The following is a 23,678-nucleotide window of genomic DNA, read 5'->3' on the forward strand; positions in this document are numbered from 1 at the left end:
ATCCTGCAGGTCAAAATTGACCCGTATTCAAGTTTGAAAATGTGGGAAAAACATATATATATTTTCACAGTGAAACTTCTGTTGTCCACATTTTCAACATTTTTGGGAAATCTTTGAACATTTTTTGGTGGAAAAAAAATGTTAAAAATGTTTCTTGAAAACATTCACAAAAAAATCTGCCAAAATCCAGCGATTTTCGCTGGATTTTGGTTGATTTTTATGTGAATGTTCTTAAAGAAAATATTAAAAGTTTATTTTTTGGAGGATTAAATGAAATTAAATCAAGAGAAATATGTACACGTCTGGCTCAACAGACTTGGAGGAGATGAGGAGTTTCATCTCAGTGTATGGGAGGAGGATGAAGAGGGGTGATAGCGGTGAAGAAAACGATGGAGGGAGGGGAGCTACATGAAGGGTTAAATCTACCAGGCAGAAACACTTAAGACTCCCCGAGGATGAAGCGAAAGGAAATCCTATCCTCATCGTTCAGCTTCTCCCCTCGCTCGGTCCACCCATCCATCCAAAACTGACAGCTGCCATCTGCGGTGTGGATAGTCACACTCATCCACTGTATGAAGAGCCATCCAGCAACACCAGACCTGTCTGCTCTGACTGGAGCTGGGGTCTGGATTTGTTTTGCCACTTCATACCGCATACGCATTCTCATACAAGAGGCAGATTTGATAAGCATAGTCACATTATTTAAGTGACAAACCATATGTTGAAAGGAAAAAAAAAATCTTCCAGCTCCGGCTGCACATTTGGGTTATTCTGTGACTCTCTACTCTTGAGTAAAAAAGATCTGATTATTCTGTCATATAACGTAGAAGCTGAAAGTTCACTCATTAGCATGCTGCCAGTAAATGCTTTGTAATGTCAGACGGACTTCCTCCCCTGAGCGGAATCATTTTTACAGAGCGACGACTGTCCTTTGTGAAGCTTGGCTGCACTATTGAGCACCAGTTTTGGTCAGACATGTTTCACACAGACGTGACAGTGTGGACTGAGAAAGCATGTTTCCTCACAAGTCCCCGATTTTTTAGTAATTTGAAAGGAATTCCAATTCCTGACCGGTTCTTGATATCCAGCCCAAGGTCAAGATGTGATTAAAAATGCCTTCCATCTCTGCAAGTAATTATAGAGGGATTCACAAGAACACTGAGGTGGCATTTAAGCACCAGGAGCAAAAACATTTCATAATCCTCACCATAACTTAACGTCCACATTCATTTCTTAATATGCTCTCATTGATTGTTTTAAGCATTAGTAGTTCTCCAAACCCTAACCAGCTTTTCTAGCACATTATAAAACACCTAACTATTAAATAAAGCTTTACTTTGATGCTAGAACTTTAAAGACTGTTTGATCGCTACCGAAAAACAGGATCTGTAATTTCTACGCCTCCATTTCATTGTATGAAGTCCTGCGATGCATTTTGGTAGCAGTGCGTTGCGTTTGGAGAGACGGATGTCATAGTTGGCAGCTCCTCATTTGTATAAAGTTGAGGTCTAGGCTACTTTATGCAAATCAAGGGCATCAAGTCACCACTCGTCACCTCTGGAAACTCCCAAACAACTTTTAAACCAACAGTTTTTAAGTTAAACTGAGCAAAGCAGCTGCATGGACAATTTTTCGCCTCAACCGTTTTCAGAAACTTGTTTTGCTGAACTATTTGTGAAAGCTTCCAAATGATCCGCCATGTTGGTCCGGTCTGAAATCCAGGAACAGACAGCCCACAAGTGAAGCGTTGGCCAGTGTTTGCACAGTTGTAGGAGGGTGCAGTCTGTACCGATTTCATGTTCATATCATGACACTGCCTGGTCGTGTGCCTATCGAGCATCCACTGCCAGGCAGAGGCGCAACGCCTCACGTCCAAAAACATTTCAAAAAAAGATAAATAGCACATTGGAAGCTCAACTCTCACCAAAAATAAGTTCAAAATTAAAGCTACTGTTTTGTCTGTGTCAGCTCACAGCGATTAAGAGAAGGGAAATATCTAAACTGTGGTATCTACAGAGGGAAACTCCTTTCTGTTCACCAGACATTGAAGATCTTCAGGCAGGTGAGGTGGGTTTTTCACCGAAACCACAAGGAAGAAGTTATCCGTCAGTACATCAGTCTAATAGAGTAAAACATGTCAGCATTCAGAATAGGGGTGCAGCGGCTTTCCAGAAGTGAATTTGTGATCAATCTGTTTTGATGCACATCTTGTTCAAATGGGGGAACCTTAAACTCTGAAGAGCCAGCCAGAAAATCTCTGCATGACTTAAATACATACAGAAGGTATTTCTCACAACATGCACAACCAGCATGATGAATTTCTGACCAAACATATCGAAGAATCATTCCAATAACTGCTGCTGAACAATTTGCATTTGTTGAAATCTGCACTAACGTTAAAAGAGGCATTTCCTGAAAGCTATAGAACCTCGGTGAGCTTCATGGTATAGCAGCTCGCATGAGCGGGGGGGAGGGGCGAGACAGGCATGTTATATGTCAACTAGAGTGCTGCACGCAACGTAGTGTATGTGTGTGTGTGAGATGTAGAATAAAGGTCACAGCGCAGCACTCTGCCAGAGCTGTGACCTTGAGCTGCTGACGAAGGCACGCGTGCATGTGTATGCGTGCATGTGTAATAACCATGCTTACTGAACAGATGGAGCTTAGAGTACCAGACATACAGTCATCATGACTGACTGACCTGCTTGGTGTGTGTGTGGCTCTTTCTAACAAGTGCATTATGAGGCACACACAGCAGAACTCCCTTCCTGTGCCACAGACGTACACACACCACTCTAAGTAGTCCTCTAGTTAAGCTATCCTATTTCCCAAGGCACATTTGCCACCCCATTCCTGACCACACTATTGGTGCGTGTGTGTGTGTGTGTGTGTGTGTAATGACGGGGGCTGCCGGGCCTGCAGCTAAAGTCAGGACGGCACATGCAGTGCACCCAGGCAAGGAACGGGGCTCACCAGTCAACCTGGCATCTAGGTCAGGAGTGCTGGATAAATTAAGTGTGACGGCTGAAATGTCAACCACAGAACCCAGCAACGCAGCCTCGGAGGTGGGGAGTAGTGAGCGAGGGGAGGGCGGCGGTGTGAAGAGAAAAAGGGGACTGGATCTGTGGGTGTGTGGCCACAGGGCTGCTATTGTGTATGAATGGGTCAGTGGAGAAAGGGGGCTTTGAGCAACAAAACAAGCTAATGGAAGGCGAGGGCACGTGACACAGGCAGCGGCGATGCTGCACGCTCACATACACACAAACATGGTGGTTGCCATTGAGAAGTGCTAACCTCTTCCCACCAGCCCTCCCTTCCTGCACTTCGCTTGAGATCCTGGACTCCCTCTCTTGAGATCTTTGCTTGTTTTCCCACTTCTTTGCTCTTCGTGTTTCTCCCCTCCCCCAAACTCTTAATCACCCCCCAGCTTTTTTCTTTTTTTTTCTCCTCCTCAGCTGTCTCCCTCTTCACCAAACTGTCTTTCTCAACATCCGGCTACACAACATTAAGTTAGTGATGACACCCCCGAAATGGATAAGACAAACAGTGAGACACACAGACAGACAGACAAGCGCAGAGAGAGAGCGGAAAGAGAGGAGACGGGGAGGAGGGAGAGACAGGAAGGGAGGTTTCCTCTACAGAGGAGGGGGAGAGTGGGAGCAAGAGGGAGGAGAGATTATGCTGGTGGCGCCTCTGTACATGTGTGCACGTGTGCGTGCATGCGTTTGTGTGTATGTGTTGCACACGTGTCTCAGGATATGCAGTTCACAGGAAACAAACAGCTGCAAAAATCCATTTCCCCACACACACACGGAAATACAAGCACACACACACGGCCCACAAAAGGCAAAAAAAACACACTGATATGAACAAACGCACACACACACACACAAAACCCCACTGAACCAGTGCCCAATGCACCGCTGTGTTCTCAAATGTCATGAGCACACACACTTATGCACACACAGACACACACACCACACACTTCCCTTGCACTCCAAACACACACATTCCCCCACCCACATGAAAAATAAACATTCACATGAAATACACCCACACATGAAAACAAATGCAAAGTCTTGATCTCTCTCTCACACACACACACACACACACACACACACATACATTCAGCGCTGATACCACATCAAAGTGTTTGTTTGACGGAGACTCACCTGTATGTGAGGCACTTTCTGTGGGGTAAGAGGGGGTGAGGAGAGCGGGTGGGAGGTGGCGGGCGGAGGTGCCCATGGGTGGGAGACCTGGTTGGGGGGCGGGGGCGTGCTCTGCAGGTGGTGGGGGTGCGGGGGCAGATGTGCGTGCTGCGTCTGAGCGTTCTGGGCTGGCGGCACCAGGCCCTGGTTCGGGGCAGGGGCTCCGTGCTGACCGACAGGTGGACCCTGGAAACCCATGGGAGCAGGCTGCATGGGTTGCCCGCTTCGAGAGGCCTGCTGCTGGGCCTGGAGCAGACGCTGGTCTCCCCCCTGACTGACTGGAGCTTCATGAGGCCCTAAGAGAAGACACAGGAGAATATTTTTACTGACTGTGCAAGCGTTTTACCCCCTGAAGACACTGAAATTCGGCCACTTTTCTTTTTCTGTCATCACTAAATCCACCAAAAAAAGTATGATACAGTAAGAGACACTAGCAGGCTACAGAAAGATTACTATAAGATTGTAATCAACCAATATACTATTATGACTGTACAAGTATTAGTGTCATTAAAATTAAATTCAGAGCAGGAACAAAAGCAATTTTAGCTCAATTAAAGCTTGCTCAAATACATCTTTAGTCTTCAAATATGTATAATGCTCATAATATTCCTCTACTCTCTTCTTATTTCCACTGCAGTAACAGAAAGATGACTTCACACCGGAAGCGACATGGTGTCATGTTCACAACCATCTGTCTCATCCAAAGTAACTCTACCAGCTCTGCTCTGTATTTAGATACTAAATGCAGGACAATAATGTCAATAAATCAATCCTGTATTGTTTTTCAATGCTAGAGTCGAGTTGAGTTTCCATTTCTGTGTTATTTTGTGCATGTTTGTGGAAGAAACTGCATTTTTCTTTTAATGTGTGCCAATAAAGTGATCAAAAAAACAAATAAATAAAAAATACGGGAAGGGAACGGCTGTCCGCTGCTTACCTTGCTGCTGCTGGAGCTGAGGCCTGTTTGGTCCCATTTGTGGACCACGCTGCGGCCCCATGCTGGGATACATCTGCCCTGCACTTGGAGGCATGGTGTGGGGCTGCTGGTGTTGGGAGTGTGGGGCAGAGAGTGGGGTCTGGGGAGTTCTCTGTGGATGGGCCATAGCGTTGGGTGGAGACTGCAGGGCCGTGTATCCTGCAACCTCTGGGGGCCCGGCTAGTCCTGCGCTAGGGGGTCTGCCCTGTTGTGGAGGAGGGGTTGGTGTTCCCAAAACCCGCATGGGGGACATGGAAGAAGGGGAGGGGTAAGATCCCTGAGCTGGGGTGGCAAGGTGGGACTGGGGTTGATTTTGTGGCTGGGGCAGGTTCTGAGGGTGCTGGGGGTGGTTTAGGGGGTGCATAGGCTGGCTCTGCTGCCCTGCCTGCTGCTGCATCGGGGCAGAATGGGTCTGAAGGGGTTGGGGTTGGTGTGGTGGTCCAGTGGGGTATCGCTGCCCCTGTTGCCCCTGTGCTGGGCCTGATCCCTGGTTAAACCTCTGGCCAAGCTGCCCTGGTCCCATGGCCTGGCTGGTGTTAGCACTGACATTAGCATTAGCGCCCTGGCCCATCCCGGGTCCCATGGCTCCATACTGGGCCTGATAGCCAGAGAACTGAGCGCCCCCAAATCCCCCCATGCCCTGTTGGTGCTGGTGGGGGTGTGGAGGCTGTCGAGAAGGGGAGTGTGGGTATTGGGGTGTGTGGCCCATGTTGGGATAACCCTGGGGCTGAGGCTGTCTCATCTGGGTCCCCGTCATCCCAACGTGTCCCAAGTAGTGAGATGGGTCCTGAGCAGGAGGAGGCGCCATGCTCTGTGGAGGGTAGTGTTGGTTCATGCGAGCTGCATTGGATGTAGGCGGACCTTGCATCCCGCCATAGTTGCCTTGAGACATCTGGTAGCCTCCCATCTGGTTGGAGGCACCCCCTGGTTGTGCCGGAGCCTGCTGATAAGCTGATCTGCTCTGCTGTTGCTGGCCCCAAACTGCACCCCCACCTCCTCCTCCCCCAGCATCACCCTGGTACCCATGGTGGGGGTTGCTAGAGTTTGCCGGGTTGTTGTGGTAGTGGGAGGCCATGCCATTCATGGCTGTGTTCACATTTGGCGGCCCCTGGCTGGGTCCGTTCTGGGCCATCATTCGTCCTCCAGGGGCTCCAGACTGATCGTAGCCTGTGTAGGGGCCGTGGTCGTACATCTGAGCCATTTTCGCCTGCCCTGGGCCGGGCCCGGCACCATGGATCATCCCCTGGTGGTAACCCCTGTTTCCCTGGTGCTCGTGGTTCAGAGAGGGATTAGTCTGCTGCGCTAAAGGGTTGGACTGGCCAGGGGCTGGCTGCTGAGGAAAGCAGTCTCCTAAACCATCTAATCCATCTGAGAACAGCCCTGCATCGTCCCCGAATAAGCTCAACATCCCTGGGTCCGCCATGGCTGGGTGGGGGGCCCACAGATGGAGGGGACTGGATGGAGGGAGGTGTGTTGTGCAGTGAGGAGCTAATCAGATAGCTGCTAATTTGAAGCTTTCTACTCCATGATCCTCATTAAGGTTCCTGGAGAGAGAGGCAGAGAGACGGGAAGAGAACGAGATGAGCAAAAGGGAAAAGAAAAAAAAAACACTGGAGTTAGTGCAGGTGTTCATAAGAGCTGCTGTATGCTGCAAATAGAGTGATTATCATTTCTGCATCTGGAAATTTCTCTAACTTTCCACAACTGTCGAGTAATGATGCAGCCTGTATTGTTAATTTGAAAGCATTTACGTCATGTGTTGTTTATCAATAAACAGTCATTAACACAAATAAATAAATCTGCTACAGCGACATCACTTCTCCAGTTTACCTACTGGGATAACAATGTGATGCTGATGACTGAAACTGGCATGCACAGCGCCTCAACACTCAAAGGTGGATTTATGATAGACAATATGAAATCATTGTTAATTTAACATGTTTTTTTTTTTGCAGCCATTAACAAGACACAGACATTTATGGAGTAAACGTCACAGTTGAACACAGCTTGTGATTTCTTTCTTGCAATGGGAGCTGTAGAGTTTTCTGTAGTAGTCAATCATAGTTTGACTCAGACAAAGTTATTCATTTCTTCATTAACACACTTTATTTTTCTAAAAAGACAGATGAAGGAAATGCTGAACCAGAGATTTCACTGAGTTACCAAAGATAGTGGAACAGCTGTTATGTGTCAATTAGCAATTTCTTGAATATCACTTTCAAAGTATGTAAAAAGTGCAGTTTTCTCTAACTGGATATTGGCCGTACAAAAATAAGCAACTTTGCCACTTATCTGTAGCCATGCTTCAGATTTTTTGAAGTATCCAATTTTTTAAAAAGTTATTTTGTACTGCTACCTTCTGACGATACTAGTCTAGTCTACTAGCTCTTAAGAAGTAATTGGAAATTAGCTTAATTCAAAATTTAGTTTTTTTTCCACCATTTCTAAAGTTTGCTTTAATGCTATTTCACAATTACATGGAAACACGGTTGTTGGTTAGACCAACATTTAATTTACAGGACTTTCAAATTGTAATATTTGACAGTAAAATCAAAAAGTACATGGTTTCTCCACAGCACTTTGCACACTTCAATCATCCAGCGAATGTGTTGGAACATTTCAGCAGCCCTATTAGCTGCTGGACAGAGGTGCACCAAATTAACTGGCAAATTTAGCAACTTACTCGGTTGTAACCACCCAGAAATAAAACACACTGAAGTTGGAAAAAAACTTATCCTCACTCACACACTCCCAAACACACATTTCACATTAGCACTGCCCCCCAAAACCCTCCCCCGACCTCCATTTTACTACCAAACAAAAGAACTTCTTTCTTTTCCAACACACACTTGGAGTCACAGTGTGTGTGTGTGTGTGTGTGTGTGTGTGTGTGTGTGTGTGTGTGTGTGTGTGTGTGTGTGTGTGTGTGTGTGTGTGTGTGTGTGTGTGTACACAAGTGTGTGTACGAGTGTGTGTTAGAACAAAGGGCCCAGCAGATGCAACTCTGTTTGAACAGCAGCAGCTGCCATCCAGCCAGCCAGAAATCAGCCAGCCAACAGGCTGGAGAACCTTTCCCTACACCAGTCAGTCAGTGGTTAGCTCAGCAGATGTTTCAAGACAAGGGAATTAGCCACCTGCTACATTTGCAGCCTCCATCTCTGTCTCCCTGGGTGTTAAAAGCTAAAAAATACACATGAGAAGCTTACTTTCTGATGAAGAAAATAGCCGTATTTGTGTGTCAAACATGAATGTGACTGTAATTGACATATAAGAGATTGTGAGTCTGATGCAGTGGTGGATCTAAGCATGCATGAATGAGCGTGAGTGGAGGAGACTGGGACACGGAGGAGGTGGGGGAGGTTTGCTTGTTGCTTCTATGCACTGCAAAAACAACACCCAAGCCAACTTGTAGCGCTACAGAGTTCCCCTCCCCCCTTCACCTCGCTTCTTTCCTCCCCTACGCTCCGCTCCTCCCTCCCACCATTTTTCCTCAGCCACTTATTGGTTCATTACAGAGCTCGGCAGGTATCAGGGATAAAATGCTTCATAATTTCCCCTCACACAGAACAGTGTGCAAGCAATGGTAAGCTGCTCTTTTTAATGTTTTGTGCCATTAAACCAAATTGTGCCCCCACAATTACTTAAGCCATCCACTCATTATGTTTAAAAAGTCACAGCAGTAGCGGCAAGAACTGAACCAGCTCTGGAGGAGCACCTAACAGCTGGGTGTGAGCGCACGGCCTTTCCCAGCATGCACTGGGCAGGAGGTGGGGTGCATCCTGGACAGCTCACGTGCCGATCACCGAGCTATGAGTCTGCATTCGGTTGAGTCTGCCTGGCAGCATTGTTACTGCGAATGTTTGTGAGAATTACGACCATACTTCACATAAAACCTGCTGCTTCCTGTCAGCGCAGATGTTTTCTCTTCAGGATAAAACTGTTAGAACTGATTGGTCCACCAGCCTCTCATTCCTTCCACCATCTGCTAATGCCAGAAACTCTGAACGCTGTAAAAATATACCTCAGCGATCAACACAAAACACTTTAACCCTCCTGTTGTCCTCATTTACGGGCACCAAAAAATACTGCTTCCTTGTCTGAAAAAAATCAAAAAAAAAAAAAAAAAAAAAAAAAAACAACTGCAAAAAAATTCCCCAAAATTCAGAAAGTTTGCAAAATCTTCAGGAAGAAAATTCCAATAATTCCTTAAAAGTTTCCCTTAAAAATTTTATTTGGAAAAAAATTTCCCCAAATTTGGCAAGAAAATTCTTGTAAATATTTTCAAAAAAATGAGTAAAAATCGACCAAAAAAAATTCCTAAAAACTTAAAAACTTCTAATATTTTCTTTAAGAACATTCACAAAAAAATCTACCAAAATCCAGCGAATTTCACTGGATTTTGGTAGAATGTTTATTTGTGAATGCTCTTAAGCAACATTTTTAATATTTCATGTTTTCCCACCAAAAAATGTTCAAAGATTTCCCAAAAATAATGAAAATGTGGACATCACAAGTTTCACTGTGAAAATATTTTTTTCCCCCACATTTTCAAACTTTACAATGGATCAATTTTGACCCACAGGATGACACAAGGGTTAAACCAATTCAAGATCATTAATTTTCTAAGGACAGTAACTAGTTTACTCTCCTTTAGTAACAGCTAACATGTAAAACCAGCTAGTTTCTCTGCCACTGCTGGTTATTTGTGACCCAAAAGAAAATAACGGCTTTCCTACTCCTTATAAATAAAAGTCTTCGATGGTGGTCGGCAGTAAAAGAGCATCAGAGGCTGCAAAAAAAGGCTGCAATTTAGGCTATGTGTTGTGGGTCTGACCCAACCAGAGGTGTCAAACATGCAGCCAGCGGGCCAAAAACGGCCCTTCAGAGAGTCCAATCCGGCCCGCAGCACAAATTTGTAAAGTGTAAAAATGACAGAAGACATTAACTGCAGATTGTAAATTAGTAAAACTATAAATTTAAAATAATTTCTAGACCATGACAAGTTGTTTTGATCATAAAGTAAAATACTAGATTGTTCACTGTTCTTTTGTCATTTTGTCTAATTTTTGTAATATTTTGCCTTTATTTTGTTGTCATTTGTCTTTTTATGTCTGACTTTTATCTTTTGTTTCTTGTTTTTTGTAGTTTTGTGTTTCTTTTTTGTCTCGCTTGTGTTTTCTCGCTCTAATTTTACTGGTCCGGCTCACTGGAGATTAAATTGGGCTGAATGTGGAACCTGAACTAAGATGAGTTTGACACCCCTGGTTTAAACTGTTGTGGCAATGATTTTACAATCTTTTACGCAGCGAATATTAAACTAAAGATCGACAAACATATATAAACTGCAATATCGCTCAGAAAAATTCAATTAGACATTTGCCCTGAATAGTTAAACCTCACCTCCATTAATAAGAGGCAGGAAAGTTAATTTTTCCATCTTTATTGACTACTGGCAGAATCCTGCCTTTGTACTTTCCTCACTTACTGTTCTTGACCAAGTCTTGCACTCCTTGTTATATTTTTTAGAATTAGCAGTTCATAAAAGTCCCTTTACTGTCTAACAACCACACCTACTGTTCAATGTCTACTTTCTGGGTGATAATACTGAAAGTAAGCAGAAAGCCAACAGTCGACATCAGCAAGACACGGGACTACAGTGCAAAATCCTTCCTTCAGGCCTTTGAGCCTTTCTGTTGGAAGCCTGACGGGAGCATCCACTCATGTTGTGTAAATAGCATTAACAAATCCTTTCCTCCATGTCTGTCTGAACCACAAACAAGCTGCCAACACAAAGATGGCATTTTACTATATTATGGTCTACAACAGGCGCAGGGTATCCAAGAGGTGCACATGAACTCTTAACCCTCCTGTTGTCTTCATTTACGGGCACCAAAAAATATTGTTTCCTTGTCTGAAAAAAAATTCAGCGAAAAAATTCCCCAAATTTATGAAAATTTGCAAAACCTTCAGGAAGGAAAATCCAGTAATTCCTTAAAAGTTTCCCTTAGAAGTTTTATTATAAAAAAAAAAAATCCCCAAATGTGGCAAGAAAAATTCTTGTAAATATTTTTTAAAAATGAGTAAAAATCTTCCCCAAAAAAATCCTAAAATAAATAATTCCTTGCATTCCAATAGGGTCTTCGCACCAGTCGGTGCTCGGACCCTAATTATCTAAAGTGTTTACATATATATCAGTAAAACTTCTAATATTTTCTTTAAGAACATTTACATAGAAATCAACCAAAACCCAGCCAATTTTGCTGGATTTTGGTAAATTTTTTTGTGAATGTTCTCAAGAAACATTTTTAACATTTCTTTTTTTCCAACAAAAAATGTTCAAAGATTTCCCAAAAACGTTGAAAATGTGGACATCAGAAGTTTTGCTCTGAATTTTTTTTTCTTTTCCACATTTTCAAACTTTAAAACGGGTCAATTTTGACCCGCAGGACGACACGAAGGTTAAAGTCAACAGTGGTACTGAGGCCCAGCAGTCATCTTTAGTATACATGCGATGGGGTAAAGCTAAGCACGATAGCGGCTAACATAGCTGTAGGTCAAGCAGAGCGATACCACTGACTCCTCTGCAGCAGCTGGCTAACTACAGAACCAGCGCAACAGCCATGGAGCAGTAATTAAATGAATAATTACCTTAATCACCAATTAAATCGCTAATTGGTCTGTACATCTAGAGCATGAATACACCACCAGGCAACTCAACATTTGGACTTTCAAATCACAACACGCAAATTCAATTTTCAAGGGTGACAGTTGAGCTGAATGAATACTCCCTTTATACAACCACTAACTAAATCTGCATCCAAATGAAGTATCCTCAAACTTCTAGAAATGTTTTATAACACACGGCTTCTACTGCAGAGGAAGAAGTTAAAATATATGTAACCTGCACTAGTAACAGACAGAAAATAGCTTCATGATGACAAAAAGAAAAGCTTTAAATCCCAGATCACGTTTAAATCCCTCACAGTTCCGAGGAGAAACTATTCACGGTGAACCGACACTTCAAATAAAAAGGGTTATCGGCCTCACATACGGGGCGTAATGATAAATGGAGGAAATGTTGACCTTGGCATGAATCGGAGATGTGATATTGTTTGTGTCATCTCCACTTCACCTCCATCTTGACATCACTTTTCATCTGACATGGTTTGATAAGGGCAGAATTTATGTGTTCCTTTTTTTAGCCTCTCCTTCCATAAAGGGAGTAAAATGCACCTATGGAAGCTCTTCTGCCGGTCACCTGATCAGCCGTGCTTTTGTGCGAGCTCCAGTTGGGTGCATTGTAAACACCAAACAAAGGCGATGATGGGTGATGGTGATGCGGAGAGGAGCTCAATAGGTTCAATCTCAGTGTTCAAGAGTATATAAGCAGTCAAACAGCATGTTTTATAAAGAATATCGAGACACAACTAGTAATTAGTCAATTTATCGATATAATAATCATTTTTTCTTAACCCTCCTGTCGTCCTGCAGGTCAACTTGACCCATTTTAAAGTTTGAAAATGTGGGGGAAAAAAAATATTTTCACAGTTCAGAAGGTTTTGCAAATTTTCAGAAATTTGGGGAATTTTTTTTTTTTTTGAATTTTTGGACTTTTTCCAGACAAGGAAACAATATGTTTTGGTGTCCATAAATAAAGACAACAGGAGGGTTAATAGATCACAAAATTATCGAGGCTAGAAAATAGTCAGTTGCCGTTTTTGTCATATCAGCAGACGGAATGACATATATATATAGTGATTTTAGAATGATATAAAGAAGCAAATCTTGGGCAGTTCTACTTCAATTTTAAATTCTGTCGTTGCAGGATAACAGCTCAGCAAAAAGCGCTGCAACAGCTGTTTAAAACCTGCTAGAAAAGCTGCGCTCGGCAACGAGATTACAGCGCAAACGGCAGCTATGAAACACTGTTTTTGTCTATTTCAATCACTACAGGAAGGAAAAAGTTTTAGCACGTGTTTGTGTGTGCGGCAGGTGAGAGTAATAGAGTGTAATTTCACATCCTTTGCAGCGAGGCACTACGAAGGCAACTGATTTCCTGTCAGCTCTGTCAGACGCACGCCGCATTAGACCGTGAATTCTACAATGCAGAATAAATGCAGTCGTATAAGCACTTACTGGCTACTGTGTGTGTGTGTGTGTGTGTGTGTGTGTTTTGTGAGTGTGTGTGTGCACACAGCTGCCTGGAGGCTTTCATCAGATCACAGCTCTAGTTAAAAGTAGGAAGGCATGAGATTCTTGGCTGCACTCATCCTCCTCATTTTTTTTTGTCTGGCCTTTAGAACTTAGCCTCCCACAAGATAACACTCGTCTGCAGCCTGGACAGAGCTGGACGAGTTTCCCCTGCACTTCACCTCCTTCCACTCGTCTATTTAACTCTAGTGCTGTTGCTCATCCCTCTATTCCTGAGCGAAACCTCCCGCAGTCATCGAAAAGACGAGCATGGCGCCGCTCTCTTCAGCTATTTTTTTTTAAAAACTTTTCTGTACCACTTCCTTTGCAATTTCAGCCTGCACTTCGCCTTTCATCTCTTACTTGCAGCGCACACACGGAGATGCATACATGCAAACATGTGCGCAGTTTGGCACCGAAGCCCAGCTGTCACTGCGGAGGGAATTAGGTGAACGGTCAGTGTGCCGCTTTAAACGCCAAATCTCATCAAAGGATGAGGCATTTAGCTCCCCTCGGCTCCCCCTGCAACAACACACATGGTGGGGAGAGCAGCGGAAGTACGGCTATATCCACACCAACAGCATGAGAAATTACTCCTGACATTTCTTTTTATTCTCAATTAAATTATCATTCTGATTGATGTTTTACATGTAACCTGGGTCGGTTATGTATATTCACATACCAGGCCATGCTCAAAATGACGAAGCGAGCAATTTCTGCTTTCGCAACTTTCCCCCGCTGCATAAAAACTGCTGTGTCGCGTTTTGACATCTGATAACCCTTCATGCTGGCTCATATTTCATTTTCTTACTGGTACCTGCGGCAGCGCATCTACACCTACGCAGCAAGTTGGATTTTTTTTTTTAAACGCACTGCTGCCACCAGTCTTAACGTAGTCACCATCTGCTGTGGTATGAAACTATTGCATCACATTGCATGTACTGTCATTGATCAGATGACTTCACAGCTAACACAGATATGAATATATAAAAAGAGAGAAAATAGTGCTCACTTTGGCTGCTACTTATGAGCATTGAATGAATCACTATTTCATATTTGTGTAGCTGTCATCCACACAATAAAAACAGTTCACTACTTTGAAAATCAACCTCATCATAATACCATCGTCTGTGTGTACATACAGCATTTCATTATTCCTCCACAAAACTGATTTAGATTTCTAAAGTAGTTTTTAAAGCTAAACTGTCCTAAAATCTACAGGCTCATTTTTTGGGGCGTTTGCATTCACGTGATCTCTTGTGCAAACTATGTAAATATGTGAAATTGGAGATACACTAGCATTTATTTAAATTTTTCTAGCTGTCAACCGATTATCAGATCCGATATTAGGCATTTCTGAGTTTACCAACATTGGGATATTTTTAAGAAGTTCTCGCTGAATGAATTAAAAATGCATGACTTTAGCATCGTTTCATATCACAAGTAAAAGCCTATCAACATCAAAAGTTGTTGAAAAGTTCTCTTTTAATTAAACACGTAAAACAACGAAACAAAATCATTTAAACACACTTTTGGAGTTTGTGTTACTCTAAATTTTGACAAGGAATATCATTTTCCCTGCACATTAATACTGGTCAGTCTCTCTTACTAATAATCGACTCCACTCCATACATTTTTCCTGATGTTTTATCGAGCTAATGAATCACTAATAACCACCACTACTGATCAGTTATAGCCACTCATTACAGCTCTGCGCCTCAGAATCGCTATTAAACCGTCTGCTTTCTCCTCCTTCAGTTCCAAATAATAATTCTGTCTGTTATTAGTGGCATAGCGGGCGCTTCAAGCTCTTAACGAATAAAATCGCTGAACTATCCGGCAGCAGAAAAAGAATGTGGCAGCGACACAATCGAGGGCTTGTGCTCACTTCTGTGGCTTCTTTACAAGACCACACTGATGTTTATCAGCGTTTTCAGAAGCGGAAGACTGCACGCGTAACCTCTGAACGACGAGGGTCACTCTCAGGAGAGATGAGTCAAAAACATGAGAACCCAAGTCAGAAAGTCATTCCTCCTCTCCATCATTAGTGGTGCACCAATACCTGCTTTTCCACTCGTGATTCCAAGAAGTTTGTTGAGTGACTTGTCCGAGTAACAAACTAAATACGCATTAGTCTTCCAAGCTGTTGTCGTGAAGTGGAAAAACTTGTTTAAACCACTTACACGTATTCCTTTGAAAAAGGATAATCCTCCAGTTGTAACAAAAGGTACTCACAATTCATGGTTATGGAAACTTTTTCTCCAAAAACTGATTCCATAAAATGGAAAAAATGGAAGTATTGAACTGCATATCTGAAATAAACATAATTAATTTATTAAAGCTTAACTAATGCTTATTTTAATAAATGAAATTGCCTAAAAATCCCTTTACAATACCCAAAAATGAGAGATAATGTCATCAAATGTCTTGTTTAATTCAACCAGCAGGTAAAAAAATGAAATAAAATTGCAATTTCTATTGTATGGGATGCTAGTTTGGACATACAGCTTCAGGATGGGAGGAAAAAGGCTGCTCCTTTGCTTTTCTTGCTTGTTGGAACTCCAAGCAAGCCATGTCCCAAAATAAAACCTGAGATACAGTATCAGGACTTTCACCTTGAATGCTCCACAGTGTCCAGTTCAAACACAGCGAGAAGTAAGACGAAAAGGGTTTAGTCCTGTCACCGTTGGAGGGTCCAACAACATAATTATCAGCTCCGCAAGTTCCAACTTCACCTGAAACCGTAAGTGATCGCAGAGTCGCTCTAACACGTATAGTTTTAGCCGAGCTGATAAATGAAGCGGCGATCGCCAGCCGGGCTCAGGAATTTGCACTGACTGTGCAGCTCTGTTAAACCACAATTATCGAGGCCACCCGTTCAGCCAAGCCGAAACCGCAGAACATCACTGCCAAGTTAGTGCAACTGAATGGCTTCTCTGGCAGACAGCAGCATTACACAGTTATTCAGTGTGGTGTATTAGAGACAGGCCTTCATTTCACACAAACCCAAACAGAAACACTAAATAAAAACACCGTCATCGATGCACAGCAAAGAGAGCTTTTCATATTTAACAGATGCATGCATTGAAATTTATATGCATGTTCGAAACAGGGGAAATGACATCTAGTTATAATAATAGAATTATTGGCTATTTCCCATGACACAGATATAAACACAGGCACAGCTCCAGGGTCACACGGCTCCAAGTTTTCAGTTTCAGGTGAGTGAAGGTGTGTTAGTCGGTGACGTCGCTCAGTGTAAACTTAGGAAAGAATGAAAACCTGCAGGCACTCGGCCCTCCATGGCACACCCCTCCTATTTCCTGCTCTAGAAATTTCTGAAACCCCGTGTTATGTCACATTTACAGTCCGAGGAATCTCCTGTACGATTTGCGCAAAGATCTGAGCTCTTATCAGTTTCTTTCAGTGCAGCATTAAGGTTGTGTTTGTCCTGCTGAACGTCTCGCTTGACCAAAAAGCTGCAAATCGTTCTGTGTATGTAGTGCTAGTCTGCGGTGAAGGAAGGAAGAAGGGAGGGAAATTAGCCAACAGCGGCTCAATGCAGTCCTGTCTGTGCTGTCGACAGTTTGGCAGCTAAACTGTCTGTAGCCTCCAGGCTTTACTACAGGAAATCTCTGCCATGTCAACAACACCATGTTTCCTCTGAGACACAGACAGGCACAGACAAACAAAACCAAGCCAAAGAAACAAACTACACTGACTGGCTTAGCGCACACAACTTAAACCAGACACCTGAACAACAAAAAAAAAAAAAAAAAAAAAAAAAAAAGTGAGTGATCTCCCTCTTCCTTTGGAGGACACGTGTGCACCCACCCACCACCCATTACCACGAGGATCTAAGCCACTATAATTTATACCTTTGTTCCCAAATGGAGGACAGCGTGCAGGAGCTGGCTAGCTGTGTGTGTAATTACACTCAAGTGAGGGGATGCAGGGCCGTGTGTTTGGGGCTGGGATTTGAGGCCCGGAAGGAAGGAAGAGAGGAGTGGTGGCGGCAGGGAGGGATCAAGAGAGCAAGAAAAGAAAGAAAGACGCAGTGGAGCTCGAGAAAATCTGGTTATTTTACGCACGGCTGCTTTGTTAATGGACGGTGTATATGTATGTGTGTGTGTGTGTGCACAACGTGTAGGGGTGTGTGTGTGTGTTTCGGGGGGGGGAGGTGGGTCAGCAGGAAAGGGCTGTGTTTATCCAATCTGTTCCCTGCCTTTACCATGTGGTAGGAAAAACCACTGGCCGGCTCTCAGTCTGATCCCTGAGGACGTGGAGGCCGAGAGGCAGACACCGGAGAGAGAAGTAGGCCACAGAGGGTGGCCGAGAACCTGCCCGTTCAGGGCCGGTGTGCGCATGTGCTCGCTAAAGAACCTGCTATGTAGTTCTTGACTCTGTCCGGTCTCTGCAAATCACTCGAGAGACGCAAGTAGGGGCAAGACACCTTGCTTCCACGTAGCTCGGTGTTCAAATCAGCTGGAACTACATTCCTTCCTGGGAGAACCTCCATGACCTCAGAAATGTTTGCAAAACTGCTTCAAGTCCACTGAAAAATTAGAGGTGGTCCGACTGGACTGTGCACCAGCAAGGTGAAAAAAACCCAACAAATTACCCGATAGGGTATTAAGTTGACAAAGTGTTTAAACGTGTAATTATCTAGTTAACACATGCTAGCTGTGGAACATACATGCTGCAGTGGTTCATACGTGTGGAGAAATAACCTCTCCCCTTATTTCTCACCATGTATTATTGTCCTGTTTTAGTGGCAGTAATGCTCCCTGTTTGGGGTGTCCAACATGCGGCCTGTGGGCCAAAAGCAGCCCACCACAGGGTCCAATCCCACTTTGTAAAGTGTAAAAATTCCAGAGAAGACATTAACTGCAGATTGTAAATTTGTAAAACTATGCATTAAAATAATTTCTAGACTATGACAAGTTGTTTTCATCATAAAGTAAAATACTAGATTGCTCATACTTCGTTTGTGTCTCATTTTTGTAATATTTTGTCTTGTTTTGTTGTCTGATTTGTCATTTGCCGAATATTTCTTGACCGTTGGTTTCTCGTTTTTGTCATTATGTTTCCTTTTTGTCTCACTTGTGTTTTTTGTCTTATTTTTGTCATTTAGTGTTTTATTTGTTGTTTTGTTTATCGCTTGTGTCGCTTTGTGTTTTTTGTCTCGCTTGTCTATCTTTTTTTGTAATTTTGTTTCTCTGTCATTTTTGGTCTCGTTTTTGTCATTTATGTATTTTTTTGTCCATTGTCTTTTATCCATTTTTTTGTTGCTTTGTAACTTTTGTTTGTCTCATTTCTTGTCATTTCATCACATTTTTGTAACATTTTGTCTTGTTTTTGTTGTTGGTGTATTTTTGTCTGACTTGTTGTTTTGATCATAAAGTGAAATACTACATCATTCGTTCCAGATACCTATGACTAAATGTTGCTCTGTAAGTTGTAATGTGTAAATGATAAACTGAGGCATAATGTTGCTGAAATTGAACTTATTTTTCTTCAGAAATTTCAGGTTGTCCATGATGTTTTGTAAAAAGACAACTCCTTAAATGTGAAATTTTCAGAATGTACTTTTTTGCACTAAACCAAAGTAAAGATTTGAAGCTATGGTTATTTACAGGTTATTATGCTGTGGTTTTACTGGTCCGGTCCACTGGAGATCAAACTGGGCTGAATGTGGAACCTGAAGTAAGAGGAGTTTGACTCACCTGCTCCATGTACATATTCTAGAAACCTGGACAGTGAAAACTGCTAGTGTCGGATTAGCCTCTCTTATCCATCTGTAATGAAGTGCTTTTCTTGCATAGAACACGAGGGTGCACAGTCTGTATATTAAACACATTTATGGACATTTTTTCTGATTTTCTATGTGTTTTCTTGAAGCATTTTTCATTTTTAGAATGTCTTATTTTTACTGCACAGCCTTAAGAACATATTGTATGAGCACATGACAAATAAAAACTCTTGAATCTAGACCTAGATGCAAAATTGTGTCAAAAATGAGACATTAAACAAGTGACGGATGTTAGCATGTGAGTGATGACGAAGCCACTAAGAGGAATGACAGAAAACAAACATGTAAGGACACATCACGCATCTTTAAACTAACCAATATTGTTATTTCTATGGTCAGGAAGAAGAAAAACACTTTAAGAAACTGGGATTCCTACATCTTTTATAGTAAAAAAAAAAAAATCACCAAAAGCAGCAGGAACTCATTTTGTCCCACCCATGTACAAGGTCAAAAAAAGATTCTTGTTTTGAAGCTATATAGACTGGGTTCCATATAGTGGAAAGTTATGCTTAATCTATTTCTTTTGGCTATAGACAAAAATGTTTGGGCCAACTGAGCCATCTCTACTAAAAATCGACCCACAAAACCCACTTTCGGGTAAGCCACTATAAACCACCACAAACAAAGTTACAAGTCTCCACAAAACTTCTGAGTGGTAGCAAAAGTTTGCCGCAGGACAGAATTTACTTCAAACAACTGCTGCTGCTGCGATTAGCTGACTGGTCTGCTCCTCTCATCTATTTAAGAGGTCACCAGATACATATATAGTCTCAAAAATGCATTTAGAATCAGTTGGAAAGGGCTTATGCAAATTGTGGTTTAAATTCTGATAGCCCCTCATAGCCAATAAGGTCAGTGGAGTATTTTTTTTTCCATCCTATAAAGCAAATGTCTTGAATTCACAGCTTTAAGCCAGAGTGATGCATCTTTAAGACATCTACACAGCTTTGCACTTTGACTCCAAGTATTTACTGTCTGGGTTTTATCGCCGTTTCATTGCAGTACTAAACTCAGCATATGAGTTTCCTGGTTGAGTCTTGGGCACTTCTGCAGCACACTGGAGCACTTTTCTGATCTGGACTTAATATATACACAAATTTAATTTGTGCATTCAAGCCGCATTTGACTCACTTGGGGAAAAGCTGCAGCATTTGACCCACACTCAGTGTTGTTATAGAAGGTAGGTCACGATGCCAGGTCAGGTGACACGTACCGACCCCTGCAGAACGACAGCCAGAGTGGACACCGGTATGTTTGTCCGACTGGGTGCAGTATTACGACTGCATTACAACTTCTACTTCTCCCGCCGCTGTGAATCACAGCCATTTCTCCACCAAAGAAATGTGCTGCATTAATGCAACAAAAACACTTTCTTCTCTCTTTACATGCGAATATTTCAATACCGGCGTTGAAATCTGATCAGAAACTCCGTGTGGCGAGCGCAAACCTACATGTAAATCAGAACTCAAACGGTTGCAGGTGAGGGGGAAATTGTTCTGTGATGCAAATGAGTTATCACAGTGGTTAGCTGCCACTGTTACAGGCTTTGGGGAAAACCCCGCTACTCTACAGGATTTGTCACTAAATGGGAATTGAAAAAAAAAAAAAAAAAGAACAAAACCACCAGTGGTTTTTGGTGCTGTTCAGAGATTCGTCATCCCTTTGCAGAAGACATAAAATTAAAGCTTTGGAAACATTTTCTGAGCACAAGAACATCAGAGGCAGTACTTTCCTGATACTCGGTCTAGATTTTCATTTTTATAGAAATTATGAAGAAGACATGAGCTTCCAGAGAACTGGTTCACAAGATGGATTTCCCACAAAACTGAAAACACTTAAGTACCCCTTTAAACGAGAGGAAACCGGAAGGCTCGCACACATCGACTATAGACCAGGCTCTCTAGCATGCTACCCCGAGTCCTGCCTAATCAATCACAACTATTGATATGCCCTTTTAGACCAATGGGACAGGCAGGTCTGGAGCACGTCCCCAGAGATTGGCCGGTTCCCCTCCCTGCCCCGCCTGCCTGCCTGCTAACAACCAATTAACTTCCAAAGTCCTTCCTATAAAGCTGTGGAGTAACTTCTCCCCTGGGATACACACACCCCTTTTTCCAGAGTCAGAAAGTGCTTCCATAGCGGGTTTAAATCCACTACAGCAGAGAAGACTTCGCTGGGAGGATTAAAATCCAGCTGCTGGCCTTTTCAGTTATTTATACACTGTTAAAAAATTTCAATATTAGCTGACAATGTACATACTTAGCGAGAGTACAGTGCAGGGGTGTCAAACATGCGGCCTGCGGGCCAAAACTGGCCCTCCAGAGGGTCCAATCTGGCCCTCAAGGTGGAAAAATTACAGAGAAGACATTAACTGCAAATGGTAAATTTATAAAACAATAAGTGTACAATAATTTCTAAACCTTGACAAGTTTTGATCATAAAGTAAAATACTAGATTGTTCATTGTTTTTGTCATTTTACATCTCATTTTTGTAATATTTTGTCGTTTTTGTCTGACTTTTGTCGTTTGTCTCATGTTTTTGTCGTTTTGTTTCTCGTTCTTGTCATTTTGTTTCCTTTTGCCTTACTTGTGTTTTTTGTCTTATTTTTGTCATTTTGTGTTTTGCTTCATTCAATGTTCTGTCGTTTTGTGTTTTTTTTCCTCGCCTGTGTCGTTAGTCTATTTTTTGTTGTTTTGTTTCTCACTTTTGGCATTCTTGATCTTGTTTGTGTCATTTGTGCAATTTTTTTTGTCGTTTTTGTTGTTTGTCCATTTTTTTGTCGCTTTGTAACTTTTTTGTCTAATTTTTTGTCCCTTTTGTTTTGTCTTGAGTTATGTCTCATTTTTTGTCATTTAGTGTCTCATTTTTCATCGTTGTGCGTCTGATTTTTGTAACATTTTGTAACACTTTGTCTTGCTGCTTTGAATTTTTTTGTCATTTTGATCACAAAATAAGATACTATATCATACAGTTCCAGATACCTGTGACTAAATGTTTTGTTCCTTTGTAGATCTAAGGTGTAAATGATTAACTGAAGCATAATTTTGCTGAAATTCAACTTATTTTTCTTCAGAAATTTCAAGTTATTCATGATGTTTTGTAAAAACATAATTTTTTAAATGCATACATTTTCAGAATGTACTTTTTTGCACTAAAACAAAGGAAAAATTTGGAGTTGTTGTTATTTCTAGGTTATTTTGCTGTGATTTTACTGGTGCGGTCCACTTGAGATCAAACTGGACTGAATGTAGAACCTAAGACGAGGTGTGATGGAAGCATGTTTACTTGATCTTTCTAAGGAGATTCATCTTCTCTTGTATATGCATTATTCCTTTTTACCCATCGTTCCCCTCTCTGACCTTCCATCTCCATCTTCCTAACTGGATGTTGATTCCACAAGCAAGCAGCACTTAACCTTTCATCAGCCATATGAATCACTTGAGGAGAGAAATGGCGGTAGAAAACGCACAGGGGTAGAAGGATGCCACAACAGTGCCATTAAACCACAGCGTGCGCCGGGAGAAAACTGATGAGATTTTCGCGGCACTGACGACGCTTTTCAGCGATGGGATTCATCAGCAGCTGATGACACAAAACTCCCACATATTTCCAGTGGAAAGTCCTTGGGTTCTAGCTTTGCTTATTTGTTTCCACCCAGTGGCGGTAATGTAAGTGGGGAGCCGAGGGGGGATGAAGAGGGGAAAACAGGATACGCCAACTATCTACACCAGCAGAGGTCAACGATAGATTAAAAGGCGCGTACGCATATGGGTCAGAGATGTACTTGACAGGCCGTCTCCTCCGCAGAAAACACATACAGCCCACACACAAATACTTGAGAGCTGTATTAATGCCAGGCTCTCTTCTAGGCACAGCACTTGGTCCAGAAGGCCCTCGCTGCAGGAGGAGGATGGGGGGATGGGGGAGGCACGAGCAGGGGGAGGAGGACGGGGGAGAAACAGGTGAGAGGGAGGGATGAGAGAGAGCAGGAGAGACAGTGATGACACTCAGTTTTGAATGTCACCATGGTGCTAAAGACCCCCGCTAACCTTTTGGCTGGAAATGAGAGGGCTGGAGGGAGAGGAGGGGGGAGGAAACGACAGGCAGGCGAAGACGGAGGGAGGGAGAGAGAGAGAGAGAGAGAGAGGGAGGGAAAAGGGTGAGAATGAAGAGGAGGGCAAGAGAGGGAGTGGGTGGCCGGGTGGGTGGAGGTGGAGCGATAGATGGCAAAGATGAAAGAGACGGAGGCAAACAACGGCACCATTCCTCATCTCTGCTAACAGGCTGCCGTCCACGACACATGATGATAGGAGACAAAATGGCCACCCCAACAAACACCAGCGCTCTGGCTCAGACACCCAACACCAACCTTTCAAACTACCTGCTGCCATCTAACCCACAAACTGTACAATCGACTCAATATCGGCCCTTTAAGCCTGGCAATCAGAGTCGACCATCTTCAGAATGCAAGTGTCTGCCTGCTGAGAG

The 23,678-nt window shown here is 42.8% G+C and overlaps 1 protein-coding gene across 1 annotated transcript in view; it reads right to left on the reverse strand.

Moving 5' to 3' along the window:
- Positions 1–23,678, reverse strand: part of chd7 (chromodomain helicase DNA binding protein 7) — a 96,841-nt gene that overhangs the window by 65,245 nt on the left and 7,918 nt on the right. The window contains exons 2-3 of the mRNA XM_055014286.1: positions 5,149–6,731; positions 4,173–4,507 (exon numbers count right to left, since the gene is read on the reverse strand). Coding sequence (XP_054870261.1) covers positions 4,173–4,507; positions 5,149–6,610 — 1,797 coding nt within the window. The 5' untranslated portion in view covers positions 6,611–6,731. The remainder of the gene's footprint in view (positions 1–4,172; positions 4,508–5,148; positions 6,732–23,678) is intronic.

Source organism: Amphiprion ocellaris, chromosome 10 (genome assembly GCF_022539595.1).
Source record: "Amphiprion ocellaris isolate individual 3 ecotype Okinawa chromosome 10, ASM2253959v1, whole genome shotgun sequence".
In the NCBI taxonomy this organism is placed as follows: domain Eukaryota; kingdom Metazoa; phylum Chordata; class Actinopteri; family Pomacentridae; genus Amphiprion; species Amphiprion ocellaris.